This window comes from Brassica rapa, chromosome A07 (assembly GCF_000309985.2).
Source record: "Brassica rapa cultivar Chiifu-401-42 chromosome A07, CAAS_Brap_v3.01, whole genome shotgun sequence".
NCBI lineage: Eukaryota > Viridiplantae > Streptophyta > Magnoliopsida > Brassicales > Brassicaceae > Brassica > Brassica rapa.
The window spans coordinates 3,106,584-3,123,517 of NC_024801.2; the positions used below are offsets into that span (position 1 = coordinate 3,106,584).

A 16,934-nucleotide genomic window follows, 5' to 3' on the forward strand; every position below is an offset into this window, starting at 1 on the left:
CTAACAGTGTAACTCACTCTTTTTATTTTACAAATTTTATTAATAATTTTGTTATATTGCTAATTTCTAAAACCATCTACATTAGGTAATTTTTTTTTTCTCTTTTAACATTCGGCAACATATTTTTTTCTCTAGAATTACACAAGACAGAAATATTTGTTTATACAGTTCCCTTAAGTCTAAACGATAGTCTAATGAATGTGAGAGATCAACCATTGTGAAGCAAGTGATACAATGTAGAATAAGATATTGAATACAACTTGGAATAATATTAAGCTTATCTAGCTAGGATTGAGAATATGTTTGCATTATCTATCGATACAGAATTATCTAAAATATGTTTGCATTTATCGCCAATAATAGCAGTAGTTCATACTAATTTTACACTAGCAATTTGGTTAGCTAAATTGTTCTAGGCAGTTGTCCTTTATTTTCGGTTATTTGTTGAAAATAAGAATGACAAAAAGGATTTGAATGCCAAAATATATAGAAACAATTTATCATTCGGCAACTTCATTGCGGCAAGTCTTGTCACAAGGATAAGCACAGTCTATGAGTTTCGCTCCTCTTCTTTCGAAATACCAATCTCCCACAGCTACTGCAATTCTCTGTTTTGGTATATGCAACAAACATCATTAATAATTGGACTTAAATCGTAAGAAAATTATCAAAAATAGTATAACGAAAATAACATGATTTAATAAAGTATGGGATTTGCATTTTATGTCAGTCTAAAAAAATTAGATCAGAACAAAAGTTCAAACAAGAATATTAGCTAAAGGTGTTAGTTTGGATGTTTTCCAATTTGTTTTTTTTTTAGCTTTTCAATGGCTTGTTTGGCGGATTATATTGTAACATACAAATCATGATCAATAGTAAAAACTGAAATGTTGCCTACCTTTTACCAAAAATAAATAAATAATGTTGCCTACCTTGTTCTTAACAGCAGGAGAGTTTTTGGAATACCATGTGTCCTGATTCTCTGTTTGGCAATGAGTAAAGCACGAGTTAATAAATACTCCGTTCTTCCTTGGCTTTGTAAAACTACTGATCAAATTCACCATCTGAGTCCTGAAACCTGTATTACACATTTGGAAAGCAGTATTAGAGTTATAAACCGGTATTGTAAATGTATCTAAACGGGTCTGTTGCTTAGTATAAATAGAGACAATACATACATTTGTACAGTTGAGCTGAATATACAGACTTATACATTTCTAACTACCTTCATCTCTCTCTCTCCCGACTCAATCATCTAATAAGCAGCACTTCAGATGTCTATTCAAAATCAAGAACATTATTAGCTGATGTTTCACCTTGCAAGAACTTTATCTGAGATGCATTGCACTTTGCGATGTTAAGTCTACAGTCAGACCAACTTCCATTTGGATCTGCAGATTTAGGAGTTAAACCCTCTCGGATCTGCACAGATAGAATATATCAGAAAAGAAAAAAAAAACAATACATTTTCCCTTTTTGGATAAAGCAGGGGTTAAAGAAGAGAATAAACTAGCCTGCCAAGAATCGTATGCAGCATTTAGAATAAACAATGACGTGTTCACTTGGTTTATTAGGTTTTGCGCGAAAAAACACTGCAGATATTGGAGCGTTGAGTAAAATCTCTTATGGGATCTATTTCGCATGGTTTATTATAAAGATAAATTAAACAGATGTAAGATGAAAACAAATACCGAAGTTGGATTAAGCCGTTTTAAACATTCGTTAGGGAGCTGTGTTGTAACACTCTGTATAAACATTACACAATTATCATATTAGTATAGTAAAGACAAAGTGTAAACACATAACAACTCTTATGTGTTCGTACCTGTAATTGTATTAAATCTCTGTATAAATTTCTAAGAGGTCGATCTCCAGCGACATCGGTGCTTCAGTTACATACATTACAAAACAATTTAACATATATATACGAAAGTTTTGTTTATGTAAGTAGCTAGAAAAACACTCACGCATCAAGGAAAAGGCCAGCATCACTCAGACATTTTACTTTGCCTTTAGGGTAATACCATTTAAAATTATCACAGTAAAGTATCGCTGTAAGGCCTCCAGTAGAACATCCAGAAAGCAGAGCCTAATGTGACATAAAGGTCTTAGGCTCCCGGAAACGTAGGCACGGCACTGATATTACACGACATATACATACACGAAACAACGACGAAAACGATGGTTACCTGCTTTGCCTCACGCAATCCATTGAATGTCATCAAGTCTACCATAACAGCTGTCCATATTCGCTTTCCTCTAAACTGAAGTTTTGCATCCTAATTGTATGTAGCAAGAGTAACATAGAGCAATTAATAGGTTACAAAACACTTATGTTTTAGACTTGGCTTACCTGATTTTCATTGTCTCCCATTAAGGATCCACCGTCACAGGACCTAACTTTTACTTTGTTCCAGTTATAAAAGTCTGCAAACAAACGTTTGTATTAGCAGCGTAAACAGAGATAAACATCACACATGGTGATTTATAAGACACTAACCTGGATTTTCCGCGGCTTTGTCACTTAGAATTCCTGTAAAAGGTATACGTTTCTCCATATACTTGGACGATCCATGACTAGTTTTCTTCATATTTACACAATCTTCGATGGTACCACACCATCCACCTCCCTATCAAAACATAAAATGAGATCATGTACGACTAATATTTTTAAACATATATCAGGAGAGACTAATTGCAACAAACCTCAAACTGAACGATCCAATTCTTTGCTCCTGAACCGGACCCGGGATGAAAATGATATCCGGAAGGACTTCCATCTAGACACACTGCAATAATAACAGTGCTATATCGAATGAAATAATGAATGTTGGAAAATGCGAATATGGATCAGATCATGTTATAGAAGTTGTTACCTGCTGATCTCTCAACAGGATTTTTAACGAAAGTGAGTTCTACCATTGTAGGCTTTGCTTTGGAATAGACATTATTTTCGGTCTGATAAACATGTGTCCCATTAAAATCTGGGAGCCTCTCCATTTTATCAAACTCCGGCACCCCATTAACAGGGAAGATTAAGATGACACCAAACACAGTCAGACTCCATAAAAGTTTCTTCATTTCAAAGGAGACACAAGGTGGTTCACACGATCAGAAACCTTGGTTTATATAGAAAAGCATATAAGAATGAGAGATACTTGAGAGGAGAGAGAGGGAGCCTTAATTACCACATATTTTTTTATTATTAAGAGATAACACAAAATTACGAGACTAAGGAGATTTAACAGGCTTGTTATGTTGCATTTGACCAGATCAGGGTATCGGAAAGAGATATTTACGCCCACAGACACAATTCATCTTATCAATTACACATTAAGTCACTTTGGTCTTTGTGGACACTTTGTCTGAGTGAAATGTCTACCTTAGCCCTCTCCTCTTACTGAAAATCGGTTTCACGAATCATGTCTCAGTCCTGTAACTAGAACAACTGAATTAGATTGTCTAACTATTAACAATAAAGAGAATAAAACAAATAATATCTTTTCAGATATTTTTTAATTCAAATTTTGAAGGAATCGATCTAATATCTTTGCAGTTTCCAAGGGACAAACCCTAATTTCATCTCTCCCCCGACTTCTTGTAGATCTACAAACTCAACTCTCCTTTCCGGCTAGAGATTGTCGATTTCGTCATTACACACTAAGCCAGCCACCGTGGTTGATTCATCTTCTCTGTTTCGTCATTACACACATGGAAGGTGAGTTCCGTTACCTTCTCTGTTTCCGCCGCCGTGGTTGATTCATCTTCCACTGACAGCCACCGCTAACGATTTTCCCTTTTTTCAGATTATGCAGAGGACGCCGTAGACCACCGTCTTCCCGTGAGACTCTTCGCGACTGATAGATTCCCACGTCGCTGTCTGAATGTCTACTCAAGGCCGAACATCCTAGCTTTCCTCCGCCACATTCTTCGGGGTTCTCCGGTGTTTACAAGGATTAGAGAGTCTCCGTTTGGAAAGCTTTTTGATCTCCCCGCTCGACAGTGCCCCGTTTCGTGCAAGCTTATTCACGGTCTCCTCTCTCGTCAGTTGCTCTGCAACCAAGAACACACACTGTGGACTGTGTTTGGTAAAGACCCCCTGAGATTCAGTCTTGAAGAGTTTGGGACCATTACTGGTCTTAACTGTGGAGCATTTCCAGAGGGGTACGAAGCACCCGATCACAACCAAACGGGTTTAAACAAGCAGAAGGGCGCACACAAAGACCCGATGTGGAAGGAGTTAATTGGCAAGTACAACAACATCACCATCGCTGACTTAGCAGACGAGCTTGAGAATGACGAAGAAATGGATGACGAGAGGCGATTCCGGCTCGCCCTTATCATTATCGTGGATGGAGTGTTGATTGCCTCTCAACAGGTTCATCGCCCCACGCTTAGGTACGTCCAGATGTTAGGGGACGTAGATGCTTTCCTCGAATTTCCCTGGGGCCGTGAATCTTTCCTCCACACTGTACGGTGTATGAAACCACCAAAGTTCGAGAAAGGCAAGCTAGTTGAAGACCGCGTTGGTATGCTTGTCCAAAAACTCAAACAATCATCATTCCGTCTCACCGGATTCCCATTAGCACTGCAGCTACTCGCTTTCAGAGCTATACCAATGCTGCAGTCGAAGATCCCTGCTCCTTCTAACGAGCTGACAATAATGGAGCTTACCGAGCCTAACCTGCCTAGCCACCCTTCGATTGAACTTGACTCGGTTTTACAAGTTGAAGTTAACCCCTCTGTAAGTATATCTCTTGATTTGTGACATAAGAACAGAAATTTTTTGTTTCACTAGTCCAGAGTTCTTATGTGTGTGTGTATTCTGCAGCTACTCGTGACACCAATTATCCCAATTGCCCGCGGTCCTCAACCTGGGTGGGGTGTTTGGCCTAACGTAGAGGCTGATGAGAAGGTGGGATACATGGAGCAGCTGATAGCCAACAACCATCAATTCACCAAATCTATGTGGCCTGGAGGAGACTGCTCGGAACCTGTATTCATAGTTACTCCGCCACCACTACAACCGGAACACAAGAAGCATACTGTTCCCAGGAAAAGGAAAGATTCAAAACTGAAACCCAGGAAATGCTCTAAGAAAAGAGCATCTACTACATCCCAAAGGCGCATCACCCGCTTGTTTGCTGCCTCGTCCTCAACCCCCGTTCCTACCAACGACTTGTTAGAAGCCAGAGTAATTTCATTGGAAGCCAAAGTTCCAGTTTTGGAACATCAAGTCACCTCTTTGGAAGCCACCGTCGCCACTCTTGGAGCCACCAACGAGCGTCTCAAGACTCGTGTGAACCACCTTCTAAATCGCAAGCGGAAAAGGAGCACAACTGGTTCTTTACTTTCACAGCGCCTTGTCAAGCATCGGCGGAAGAGCACACCTCAAACCCCACAGGACATTCAGGTGATTATTTCCTCTAATTTATTCCGCAGAACAACAACTTTCAAACTACTATATTTTTAGAAAATGCCACAAAAGAGAAACAATGTGAGCTTATTCATGGTTACAATTTTCTCTTCAGGAAAAGAATACGGATGACTGCTTAGTGGGGTCTCAATCTCCCATTCTCAGTCAATACCAGCTCCACCAACATGAAGACTCTCTACGTTCCCCTCAGCACCCATCTCCCACCCACCAACAAACTGACCACCCATCACAAGATCATCAACCACCCGCTGACCACGATACGAATAACCACAAGTCACCTACTCGCTTTGCATCCCACACAGACGATCACCAAACCCCCAACACCCAAACACCCACACAAAGTGACTTTCCACACAACTCCCCCGACCACCTTTTGCCTGTTCACGACTCTCCTGCCCACCACTCTACGGACCACCACTCTCCTGAATACCGCTCTTCCAACCACCAATCTCCTAACCACCAAGCTCAGCACCAACAATCACCTATCCACCACTCTCCAGCCAATCACCCAATTGTCGACCACCACTCTATTGACCACAGCTATTCTGAACACCATTCTCCTAACCACCCAATTGTCGACCACCATTCTCATAACCACCAATCACTTGACCACTGCTCACCTAACCACCATTCCCAGACACCCACAGCACACGCATCCCACCAAGCTAAGCACCCCTCTCCAGCCGATCACCCAATTGTCGACCACCTAATCCCCGTACAGTCTGAATCGCCTCTAGTCTCTTCTACCCGCCACGCTCCTGACCAACACACCCCCGCCCCTCAAACTCCTGACCACATAACTACTCCCCACATAACTACCAACCAACAACCACTTGAACACAAATCATCTGATTTGATATCGCCCACCCACCCCTCACCTGTCCATGTCTCTACACCATCCAGCCCTCCCACACATAAGCCCCCCGTTGACGCATTTAACGTCACTCAAGGAAGCCATTCACAAAACTTCGCTCAAATAGCTACTTTACCCCTGTTTGACGCTACCCCTCTTGGGAAACCAACCTCACCAGAGGTCATGTCAGGATCAGACCCCGGTACATGCTATGCTCCCTACATGCCTGCCGGTACGTCCACACCAAACTCAACCCCTACCAAGCCTGCTGTGTCCCCACAAGCGTTTTCTCCACATTGCTCGTCACCCAATGCTTTCGCAGCACTAAAAGGGTCCACCAAATCGTTCATGTCTTCTCCCAACCGCGAAACCGCCAAGGTAACTTTGTTTTCACATCCTCAACCCACTACCTTCTATATTTGTTGGCTAACCACTTCTATAATGGTTGCAGGATGGCAAAAAAGAGGAAGTTGATAAAGAAGATACCTACTCGGGCTCCCCAGACACTAAAGTACGAAAGATTGTTGCTGAAGTTAATGTATTGCCTCCACTCTACACCCTAATTCTTCATATTTAAAAGTTTTAGATAGCGTAATACGTACTCAAACAAAGAAATGATAACTTCACCTCATTTTCTGCAGGTGCAAACGGCTGAGGACGAGGTTTGCGAGCTTAGTGACTCCTCGCCGGCCAAAAAAAACAGAGCTCACTCACTGTCTGCAGAGGAAATTGCACTACACAAAGCACTCAACCGCCCTGATTTCCCACAAAATCTTCTCATCACATCTCCGCCTGTCGACCTCTGGAGCCTCTTTTCAAAAACACTAAAAGCGGCCAGAAATGTGTAAGTACACCTTATGTTGCACTTACAGTCCTCTCTCAATACCTTCTCCTACTTTACTGATACACCTTATGTTGTACCGATCCCTCCGGCCAGCTTCCACGTTACACCTTCAAAGCTCGATTTCAACAACTACTTCCTTCTCCAGCTAGCCACCCCCCAACAATGGACAAACACACTTGTAAGCCCCTACTTTTGTGTGTTATATTATGTCTGTACCTCTTCGTTTTTTTCATACACTATATAAACATGTCTACCATTTTGTCTCCAGCACATGATCGTACCAATGCACGTTCTTGGGGAACGTCACAAGAGCGTACTTCTTATGCACAATTCCGTGTTTACGACGCCTGAATTGACTTCGTTGATGCTGTCCAAAGATCGCCAATTCCAAGCCGCAGTTAGAAAAGATAGGCTTCGTTGGGACTCTCGACTGACAAAATTGATCCTGGCACCCCGTCTAACTTGGATGAAAGAAGTCCACACGGTCTACACTCCTATGATATGGGCAGACAAGCACTGGGTTGGTCTCGCTATCAACCTCGCCATTGGACATGTTGAAGTAATGGACTCAGCCCCCACCCTGTACGACGATGGCAAGGTACTGAAGTTCATGAAGCCCATTCTTCAGATGCTACCCTACCTTGTTCGCTATGTGGCAAAGAACAACGCTCGCAACCTCTCACCTTTTACATGGGAGCGCATCCCCGGCACCTACGAAAACCTTAGGTCTGGTGACTGCGGCCCCGTTTGTGCGAAGTTCATGGAAATGCACCTCCACGACAATCCATATCCACACATGTCAGGGATCACAGATGCCATGGTTGACCAGTTCCGCAAGGTCTACGCAATGGATGCGTACAAAACCATCGTCCTACCAGCTTACCAGCCTACTACAACTGGGTAGTCTTCTCATTACTAGGACTTTTCTTGTGTTCAGGAGGCACCTTATCCTTTTTTGTACTACTATTGTGCCCCTATCGGCTGCTGCTACTTGTTTTGTGTTTTTCTTGCACCTCGGCTAGGACTTGTTATGTAAACTACCAACTAAAACTCTAATGCTAGCTAATCAACTACGTATTTCTCATTACTTACCATTTTGTTCTAACCACACGTGACTATCCACAGATCCATACGCACCAAAACACTTATAGTTCCAACCACCGCTATCCGTCCACGAATTCAAACCTACCCTGTAACGTTTTCCTGTTACAGGACCCACCAACACATTGATAAATCTCGTTAAAGACTAACAAAAGTAGATCTCCCCTCATAATATCTCCAACTCACAATACCTCTTCTCTCTTCATCTCAGATCTTAAAAAATATTTGCCTCCACCAAATGGAAAATGTACAAGGAATACCCAGGCAGTGCCATTGTGGGTCTCAGACCATTGTTCTCACATCCAGAACCCAAGAAAACCCAGGGCGAAGGTTCTTTCGTTGCGGGACAACCTCCGGTCCAGGACACCTTTTCAAGTGGGTTGACGAAGCCAACTCCGAAGAGTTGGGAATGCTGGCAGATAAACAAGCCACTCTCCAACAAGACATGACACAACTTAAGCAAGATCTTCTCGACCTCAAGACAGATATTTGTGAGATTCTTGATGTCCTACAGAGTATTAGATCTAATGCGTAGATCCAGTGTTTCACTTATTTCAATGCTCTAGTAGAGAACAATGTATCACTTCCACTATGCAATTATGTGTCTTTATTGATTTTCTTAACAAAAGCATCCTCTGATTTCCCAAATAAGTCTCTCAAATTGCAAATACCTCGCATACCTCTAACCAAATAATCAAGCGCGTAAACCACACACATAACATCCACGCCCACCCAACCACATACATAAGGACGGCATATATACCATTCGGGTTTTACCATCCACTACACTGAATCCACCGCTGCGAAAAACGGTTTCGCAACCCTAACAGACAAAGCTAGTTCAGAACTGCTGCCTACCACAACCAACTTCTCGACCCATCCAAATCGGAACAATACATTTCAAAACAATTTAATCAACTGGTTCCGAGAATCCATATCCGAACAACCTCAAGTTCAGAAACATTGATTTACAGGTCTCGAACACAAACCGATCTCACTAACTACAAACGTATATCCCAAACCATACACCCCTATACCCTATACACCATACCCTTAACCCTTAACTCAAAAGAATACTTATTTCTTTCCCAAATCACTCAGCTCGCCAAAACAAAAAAATGGTCTTCACGTATTTAAAACCTCCCACCAAACTCTCTGTCTTTCATTATACCTAAGAGATTACCTAATCTCTTATATTTACACATAACTATGTATTAGGATCCCAACAAACCAACCACACACCCGCCATCCACAAGCTTACAATTTCCGGCTTACCAAAACTATTCTTAAACCCTTTACCCTATATTTCTGTATACTAGTCAATAGCGGTTATCAAGTCGTGGTTAGCTAATTCACAAAATCATTTTCTGCCATATAGCAACCTAGTGGTCAAAAATCTATGTTCCAATTTCTGTAAAATAAGTCAACAAGCAGAACAACAATAATAACAAACTTCACCTTAAACACATCATCCAAATCCCAACATCACTTTTCAGTGTGAAAAAACCTACAATTCCTTGCCCATAAAACATCATAATAGCATCCATCAACCGAAAACCGAAATACATATGTTAATCCTATGGGTGGTTTGTTCTCAAACAAAAAAAAATTAACCACATCACCCAAACGCGTCATCGCCCCAAAAGCCTCCTAAGCCTTCCTCTCCCCAAAAGCCTCCTAAGGTCTCTTCTCCCACTCATTTCAGCGGAACCGTACAGTTCGTCCTGTTATGCCCTGTCCCCCTGCATCTTCCACACTTGTTCGGTACCGCCTTCTTATTTGGTCCCTGCCACACATGTCCACATCTGAGATTATATACTGAGAAGGGGGGGGCCTCAAACATGATTATACGGCTAAAGAAACAACTTACAGGGATTTCTCCTGTTGATAGGAAGCGTTTTGTCTTCCGCCTTCCTGCCGGTCTCTTCGTCACAGGTGGCATCAAAACCTTATTCATCACCTCTTCAGGAATATCCTCATCCCTTGGATCGCCAATTGGACTGATCACATCGGCGTATGTTTCTCTCCAGGCCTCTGTCTTGTACCAGTGCCCAACTAGTGTATCGTAAGGTACCCCAAGGTTGTCAGCAGCGAGCATTGCATGACCACATGGTATCTTCATGTGGTCAAAGTACTTGCAGGAACATTTTTTCTGATCTAAAATTACGCTGTCATAACCTCCATACTTCCCTACAACCTGACTGCTCCAACTAGAAACTGAATTGATTTTGCTTCCACTCATCAGTGCCATGCTCTTTGTCATTACCTTATCCACCTCAACAGTCATCAACCCCCTATGCCTCTCAGACTTCTTCCTACGAGCACTAAACCACCTTGTCATCATCTCTTGTATAAACATAAGCAACTCAACTATTGGGGATGATCTGCCTTCCACCAAAGCATTGTTCAGCTGCTCAGCTATGTTACTTGTCATTATGTTGTACCGGTCACCTTTGAAGTATGTCCGCGACCAGTGCGCTGTTCCAATCTTACCTAAATAGATAGCGCAATCATTGTTTGCCGCCTTAATCTTGTCACACTAGTTTTTGTAGTCACGCATCCTGTGAGCACAGGCTGCGGCTGTCACCATCCTTGCAAGCCCCTTGCATGAAAATCTAGCATTCACATTCCTTGCTAAATGAACAATGCAGTACCCGTGCTGTGCCTGTGGATACACACGACTCACTGCCGATGAAAATCTAGACACGTTTTCCCCCTTCCCACCAAAATGGCTACCAGCACATTTCTTATCCATTACGGGTGTATCAAAACCAACGCTCTTACTTCCGGAGCCTACAAACACATCTCCTCCAAAAGGTTCAAACGTAGCAAACAGATTCAGAGACCCCTTCACCTTCATATGCGTGAAAAAATACTTCAACGCTCCATCGCTCGTAAGCACTACAGGTGGGGTTTTAATCCCGGTTGCAAGTTCCAAACTATCCGGTGGCCAGTAAGACAACGAAACACCGTACTCCAATTCCCCTACACGGAACTCAGCAAGCACTAGACGTTCTAGCTCTTTGATGGACATTCCCACTTCAACAGCTACCATCCTAGCCATTCTTTTCTTCTCCACCACGAATTCCCATTTTCCGTCTGAACCACATACCCAACCACCGCACATAACCAAACACATCTCATCCATCTGCTCTTCACACCACAAATAACACAGAAAATAATTTCTAACATCAGCAACCATGATATCATAACCGTATCAACCCAAGTAACAGCTTTCGAAGAGGAAGTTACAAAAAACTTACAGCTGATATGTCCGTTTCGCGAAACTGTGAGAAAGAGACACAGTAGGTCTCACTTCCTCTTTCACCTTAGTCTTCTCCCTCAGATCTGAAAATCAAACGAGAGCAACAACAATTGGAGGAAATTAATGGCTTTACCCTAATAAATGCAACAACGTCGTATCCTTCTTAATTGCACCAACCACATCCTAAGACACTATACTAACCACAACCGTTCGATTTCGCTTATTTATAAACTTTAAATCTTGTGCGTTAGATTCGCCCACCGTAAATCCATTAGCTGTCCCCGACTTACCTTTACATTTATTACAACCGAACCTTAATTCAGTTACAAAGAAATAACATGACTAATAAAAACAAAACATTCTCGTTACAACAAGCGGGGGCATTTCTGGCCAATAAAAAACAGCTGGTAGGATAAAGTGGAAGTAAAGTGTGTCAAACTCAGATTGTGTCTCTCAAGAAGAAACAAACACACATTGTGTCTCCTTATGTAAGTCTCTCTATCGGAAAAGTTAAATGTAATTTGGTTGATCGCCGAATGCTACAAACAGATTGTATTTTTCTGAGATGACCAAAATTCTTTTAAACTAAATGACATTCAATATATTTATAAAAAAAAATTACGCTATATTATTAGGAAGCAGCAACCTTTTCGGTCCGGAGAGATTTTTCAAATAGGAAGCTGCAACCTTTATATTATTGGGAAGAACGGTAGAAACTGTGGACAACCACTTAATCTGCCCAATTTTTTTCAAATAGATCTTTTTAAAAACAAATTTATAAAAAAAGCCTTCAAAGAAAAATGATCCAAATAGATTTTATTAAAGAGACCAAAAATCCATATACTTTAGATATATAAATACAAATAAATAAATAAAATATTATAGTTTCCAATTATATTGTTTGAAATTCGATTTTTTATAGGAAAAAAAATTGATTTTTTTTTATAGTTTTCTCTTTGAAACTCGACACTGTTTTTTGAAACCATCTTTAAATTTTTAATATTTATTTTCTATTTTTAAAATTTTTAAATTTTACTTCCAAAACTGAACTTCTTAATTCTAAATCCTAAGTTTATATTAGTTAACAATAGGGATATAATTGTATATTTACCTCTTTAATGAAACGTTTTGATCATTTGATTTTTAGAGATTATATGTGTGACAAAAACCATTTTAAGGCTTTAGGAAGGTATTTCCCTTAAATCTTTTTATAGCTTTATTTTAAACCAATCATGCTTTACCTTCCAAAAACGAATCTAAAAAAAAAGGAAATATACTACCTTTGAATATCAAGTACTGTACGATTTTTATTTAGTGATTTAGATGTTTTGAAAATAATTATGTAACCAAAAAACAGAAAGCTAAAATCTAAAGCAACAAATCTTAAATCTGCGGGTCTCTACTAACAAACTCTTAATTACACATGATACAATTCTCTTACGTCTAAACTGATGAGGGAATCGTATCAGTTGTATCAATTCACTCTCTTTTAATATTCCACATCATTTTTTCTCTTTTCTATCTAATTATTCAACATTGACTTTATTTTAAACATTTATAGTAGTTTTGTTAAATAAAATTCAACACCATATTCCACTGCTTATAGTTCAATTTTTATTTTTATAATTTAATATTTACATACTAATAATAACTTTTGATTATAATTAAATTAAGTAACTAAAATTTTATAGTTTTAATTAAATATTATGGTAGAACTCACTTTCGTTAAGAATTTGATTTAGGCGAAAAAAGTTATTAAGAAACTTGTGATAGGAGAAAAAATTTTGATTTTGATTTTGGCAAAAAAAAAAAAATAGTTTAAGTAACTTGTGATAGGCGAAAAAAGTTATTTTTTTATTTTGGTGAAAATTTTGATTTTGGCGGAAAACTCGATTTTGTGATTTTGGAAAAAAAAAACGATTTTATTCTTCTGGTGAGAAATCTCATTTCTGCGAGTTTGACAGGACTTGTTTTTACGGTTTTGGCGAAAAATCTCATTTTTTGGGAATATTCGATTTTTACGATTTTGGCGGAAAAACTTAATATCACGGTTTGGCGGAAAAACTCAATATTACGGTTTTGGCGAGAAATCGTGTTTAACGGTTTTGGCAAGAAATCACATTTTGCGGGAAAATTCGATTTTACGGTTTTGGCTGGAAAACTCGGTTTTACAATTTTGGCGGGAAATCTTGTTTTACGTTTTTGGCCGGAAATCATGTTTTGTGAGAAAACTCAATTTTATGGTTTTGATGGGAAATCTTAATTTAATGGTTTGGTGAGAAATCTCGTTTTGCAGAAAAACTCATTTTTGCGGGAAATCTCGTTTGTACGGTTTTGACGGAAAATCTCAATTTTACAGTTTTGGCGAAAAAATTTTGTTTTGTGGTTTTAATAGAAAAACTCACTTTTTCGGGGTTGGTGGAAAAACTCACTTTGTCTGGTTTGACGGAAAAACTCGATTTCGCAGAAAAAATCTTTTTTCGATTTTGACAAAAAATCCTTATTTTTACGATTTTGGCGAAAAAAAAAACTCAATTTTACAATTTTCTAAGAAAATTTCATTTTAGAAGTTTTAATTGTACACCAAAATTATTGTTGTTTACCAAAAAAATATTTATCTAACAGTGTTCAACCCTATTAAAACCATGTAGTTCTTTAACCCTGTCCTAAATTAGCACTAAATATTTTAGGAGTAATGCATTAGTGTTATGGCTCTTAAATTATTTGGATGGGTTGGGCCAACCCTAAAATTTAGTGCTTACATGTGAGGAGTGTAGTAATGTATTCTTCAAACACACATGGAATATTTTTCTGCAAGATGTTTGTTCTTGAACGCCACCTCGAGAACACATTACACATGTATTTTTCGACAAGGAAACTGATGCAGGGGATATTCAGTTTTACGAGTAAGTGTTTGATGATTCATAAATTATTACATCCATAATACACTCCCACGTACTCTGTAACAATACAGGATGGTTTCCAAAGACATTGGAAACACCCCTGTTCCTTCATTGCTGAGAGGCTATGCAAAGGTTGAGCTTCTTACTATAGCTGAGCTTAATGAATTTGTCATCATTTCCAAGCCTCAGGTTGTACAATTAGTTTTTACTGTTTTATTATTTTGAAAGTTTATATTCCATATATGGTTCTGAAAAGTTACAAAATCTTTGAGTGATATGAAAATGGAGACTGATATGAAAATGGAGAAAGGCTGGTGTTGCGTCTCTTGCGTGCACAAAGAAACTCCAACAAGCGGTCTCATCCTTTTCATTTAGTGTCGGTTGGATTGATAAGTAATCAGTATAGTGCAGTATTATAATAGGTAGGGTGTCAATTCAAAATGATTATGAAGTTGCACTAGCTCACTTTCCAGTGTTTAGATTCTTTCTCCATATTTTCAAAAGGTTTATTACATCCTTCAATATTCACTCCAAAATTGTAATTATATTTTATAAAATCATTAAATATGTTTGTTAGGCCTTTTATATTTGTTATTTTTCATGCTTCACTTCATATTTGTTATTAGCTATACTCTGCGTTTTTTCAACAAGTTGGGGATAAAGTGTATAAATGTTTCCTTTAAAGATCACTAATGTTAAAGAAAGGGGAAAATATGATCTCAAAAGATCAATGACAATGTTAAAGAAGATCAATGACAATGTAAAGCCGAATTAAAGCTCAAAAGATAGAGTTTAAGAGTGTGCAGGTTCTACAAAATTTAAGTCATTTTTATGATGAGTGATAATTTATTCAAATGAAACAATTTTAAAAAATAAATTTTGTTCATTTACTTATTTAATATAATTTTGTAATATTTAATTTGTATGCACTTCTATTTCTATATAATACATAATATAGTTATAGAATTTATAAAAAAAATTGTATAAAGTTTTTATTTTATTGCTTTATAAGAAAATTTTATTTAAAATTTATTTATAATAATATTATATTACTAATTTCGAAAATGCATTATTTATAAAAATATTTAAATTTTTAAGTAAGACTATGTTAGATTTTTTTCTCAACAGATTTTGTTATAATTAAACAAAAATCAAATTTATAGTTGGTTAATAATAGATAAAAAAAAAATAGGAACTTAAATTAATAGATTAGATAACCTTTGTCCAAAAAAAACTCGATAAAGTTAGTGGAAACAAATGACTACAGAAAGTTGTGTACCAATATTTTGAATATGAACATATAAATATAGCTTGTTCACATGCTATAAATATATCTAATCTACTCCATTCTATATAAATATGTATCTTCATCCAATGATACATATTGATAGTCATCTTTTCTTTTATGATTGATGATTTATTTGATGTAGATTAAGATATTTAGAATTAATATCTTAATTATTTAATGTTTTATTTATTATTAGGATAATCATCTTTATTGTTTTAGGGTTTTATGGTTTTCTTATATATAGCTGTTTAAGTTTAAGTTTGTATTCAGTTGATGATTTGATTAATAAAAGATAAGAGATTTCTTTTTATTCCTTGTTTTCTGCTAGAACACAGGTGTTTTCAACGAATTTAAGAAGAAATTGATCTTAGGTATTCTTAGACTAAATAAGATCTTTGTATTATTCTACTTTTCCGGGTATTTTCAAAATCAACGGATCTCTAGTCATATCCTATAAAGCTTCCGCATATAAACTTAAGCCTAAACGACTATATATAAGAAAACAATAAAACCTTAAAACAATAAAGATAATTATCCTAATAATAAATAAAACATCTAATCTATTAAAATAGGAGTACAAAATTAGATTATCTCTTAGTTTTCCACTATATTTACAATGGCATGCCACTGAAGTTATTAATTAACCTATCTTTTAGGATTTTTGTCTTTTCTCTTCAATTAATGTATTTCCAAAATCAAATTCTAACTAAAAAATCATGGCAATAATAATTAATAAACCTAACTTTTAATATTTTTTGTCTTTTCCTTTTTATTATACATATGTGTATTTGAAAATAATTAATTCCATATATACATTTCGTAATTACATACATTATACGGTAATTATTTTACTAATTCCACATATACGTAATAAATAGTATACAACAATTTCATTATACATAATCATAAAATTTTGATCCATAAAAACAGTTTATACAATAATTTAATTATATATAATCATAAAATTTTGATCCATAAAAAATAAAAATACATTTGTGTGATTTTACAGGTCGTATTCTAAATAAATGGATGATATAATTAAGGGTTTACATGATAAAATAAAACTACTCAATATAAACTATAAAATTATTGTGTTTATAAATGTCATATTAAAAAAAAATTAAACGGGTAAATTTTAAAATATATATTATCACTTATACAAATAAATATTCATTTATCAAAAAACTAACACCTGCGCGGGTGCGCGGGTCAAGCTCTAGTCTTCTCTATTAAAAGAGAAGTA

General features: G+C 37.5%; 2 protein-coding genes across 5 annotated transcripts; both read right to left on the reverse strand.

The window, feature by feature from the left end:
* Window positions 1-54: 54 nt before the first annotated feature.
* Window positions 55-3,798, reverse strand: LOC103846001 (pectin acetylesterase 2). Of its 4 annotated transcripts, none has more exons than XM_009122923.3 (12): window positions 2,877-3,798; window positions 2,707-2,789; window positions 2,501-2,630; window positions 2,354-2,427; window positions 2,190-2,279; window positions 1,968-2,089; window positions 1,826-1,886; window positions 1,692-1,745; window positions 1,515-1,592; window positions 1,317-1,422; window positions 933-1,078; window positions 55-598 (listed from the first exon to the last, which is right to left on the reverse strand). In XM_009122923.3, the coding sequence occupies exons 1-12, from the start codon at window positions 3,079-3,081 to the stop codon at window positions 596-598; spliced, it is 1,152 nt and encodes a 383-aa protein (XP_009121171.1). In that variant the 5' UTR covers window positions 3,082-3,798; the 3' UTR covers window positions 55-595. The 4 variants fall into 4 exon arrangements, 3 of the variants coding, with proteins under 3 accessions (XP_009121171.1, XP_009121168.1, XP_009121169.1); XM_009122920.3 differs by having other exon boundaries at window positions 55-608; XM_009122921.3 differs by lacking the exon at window positions 1,515-1,592 and having other exon boundaries at window positions 55-608.
* Window positions 3,799-9,931: 6,133 nt separating this feature from the next.
* LOC103846238 lies at window positions 9,932-10,669 on the reverse strand. Its single transcript, XM_009123135.1, has 2 exons — window positions 10,106-10,669; window positions 9,932-10,021 (listed from the first exon to the last, which is right to left on the reverse strand). The coding sequence occupies exons 1-2, from the start codon at window positions 10,667-10,669 to the stop codon at window positions 9,932-9,934; spliced, it is 654 nt and encodes a 217-aa protein (XP_009121383.1).
* Between the last annotated feature and the right edge of the window lie 6,265 nt (window positions 10,670-16,934).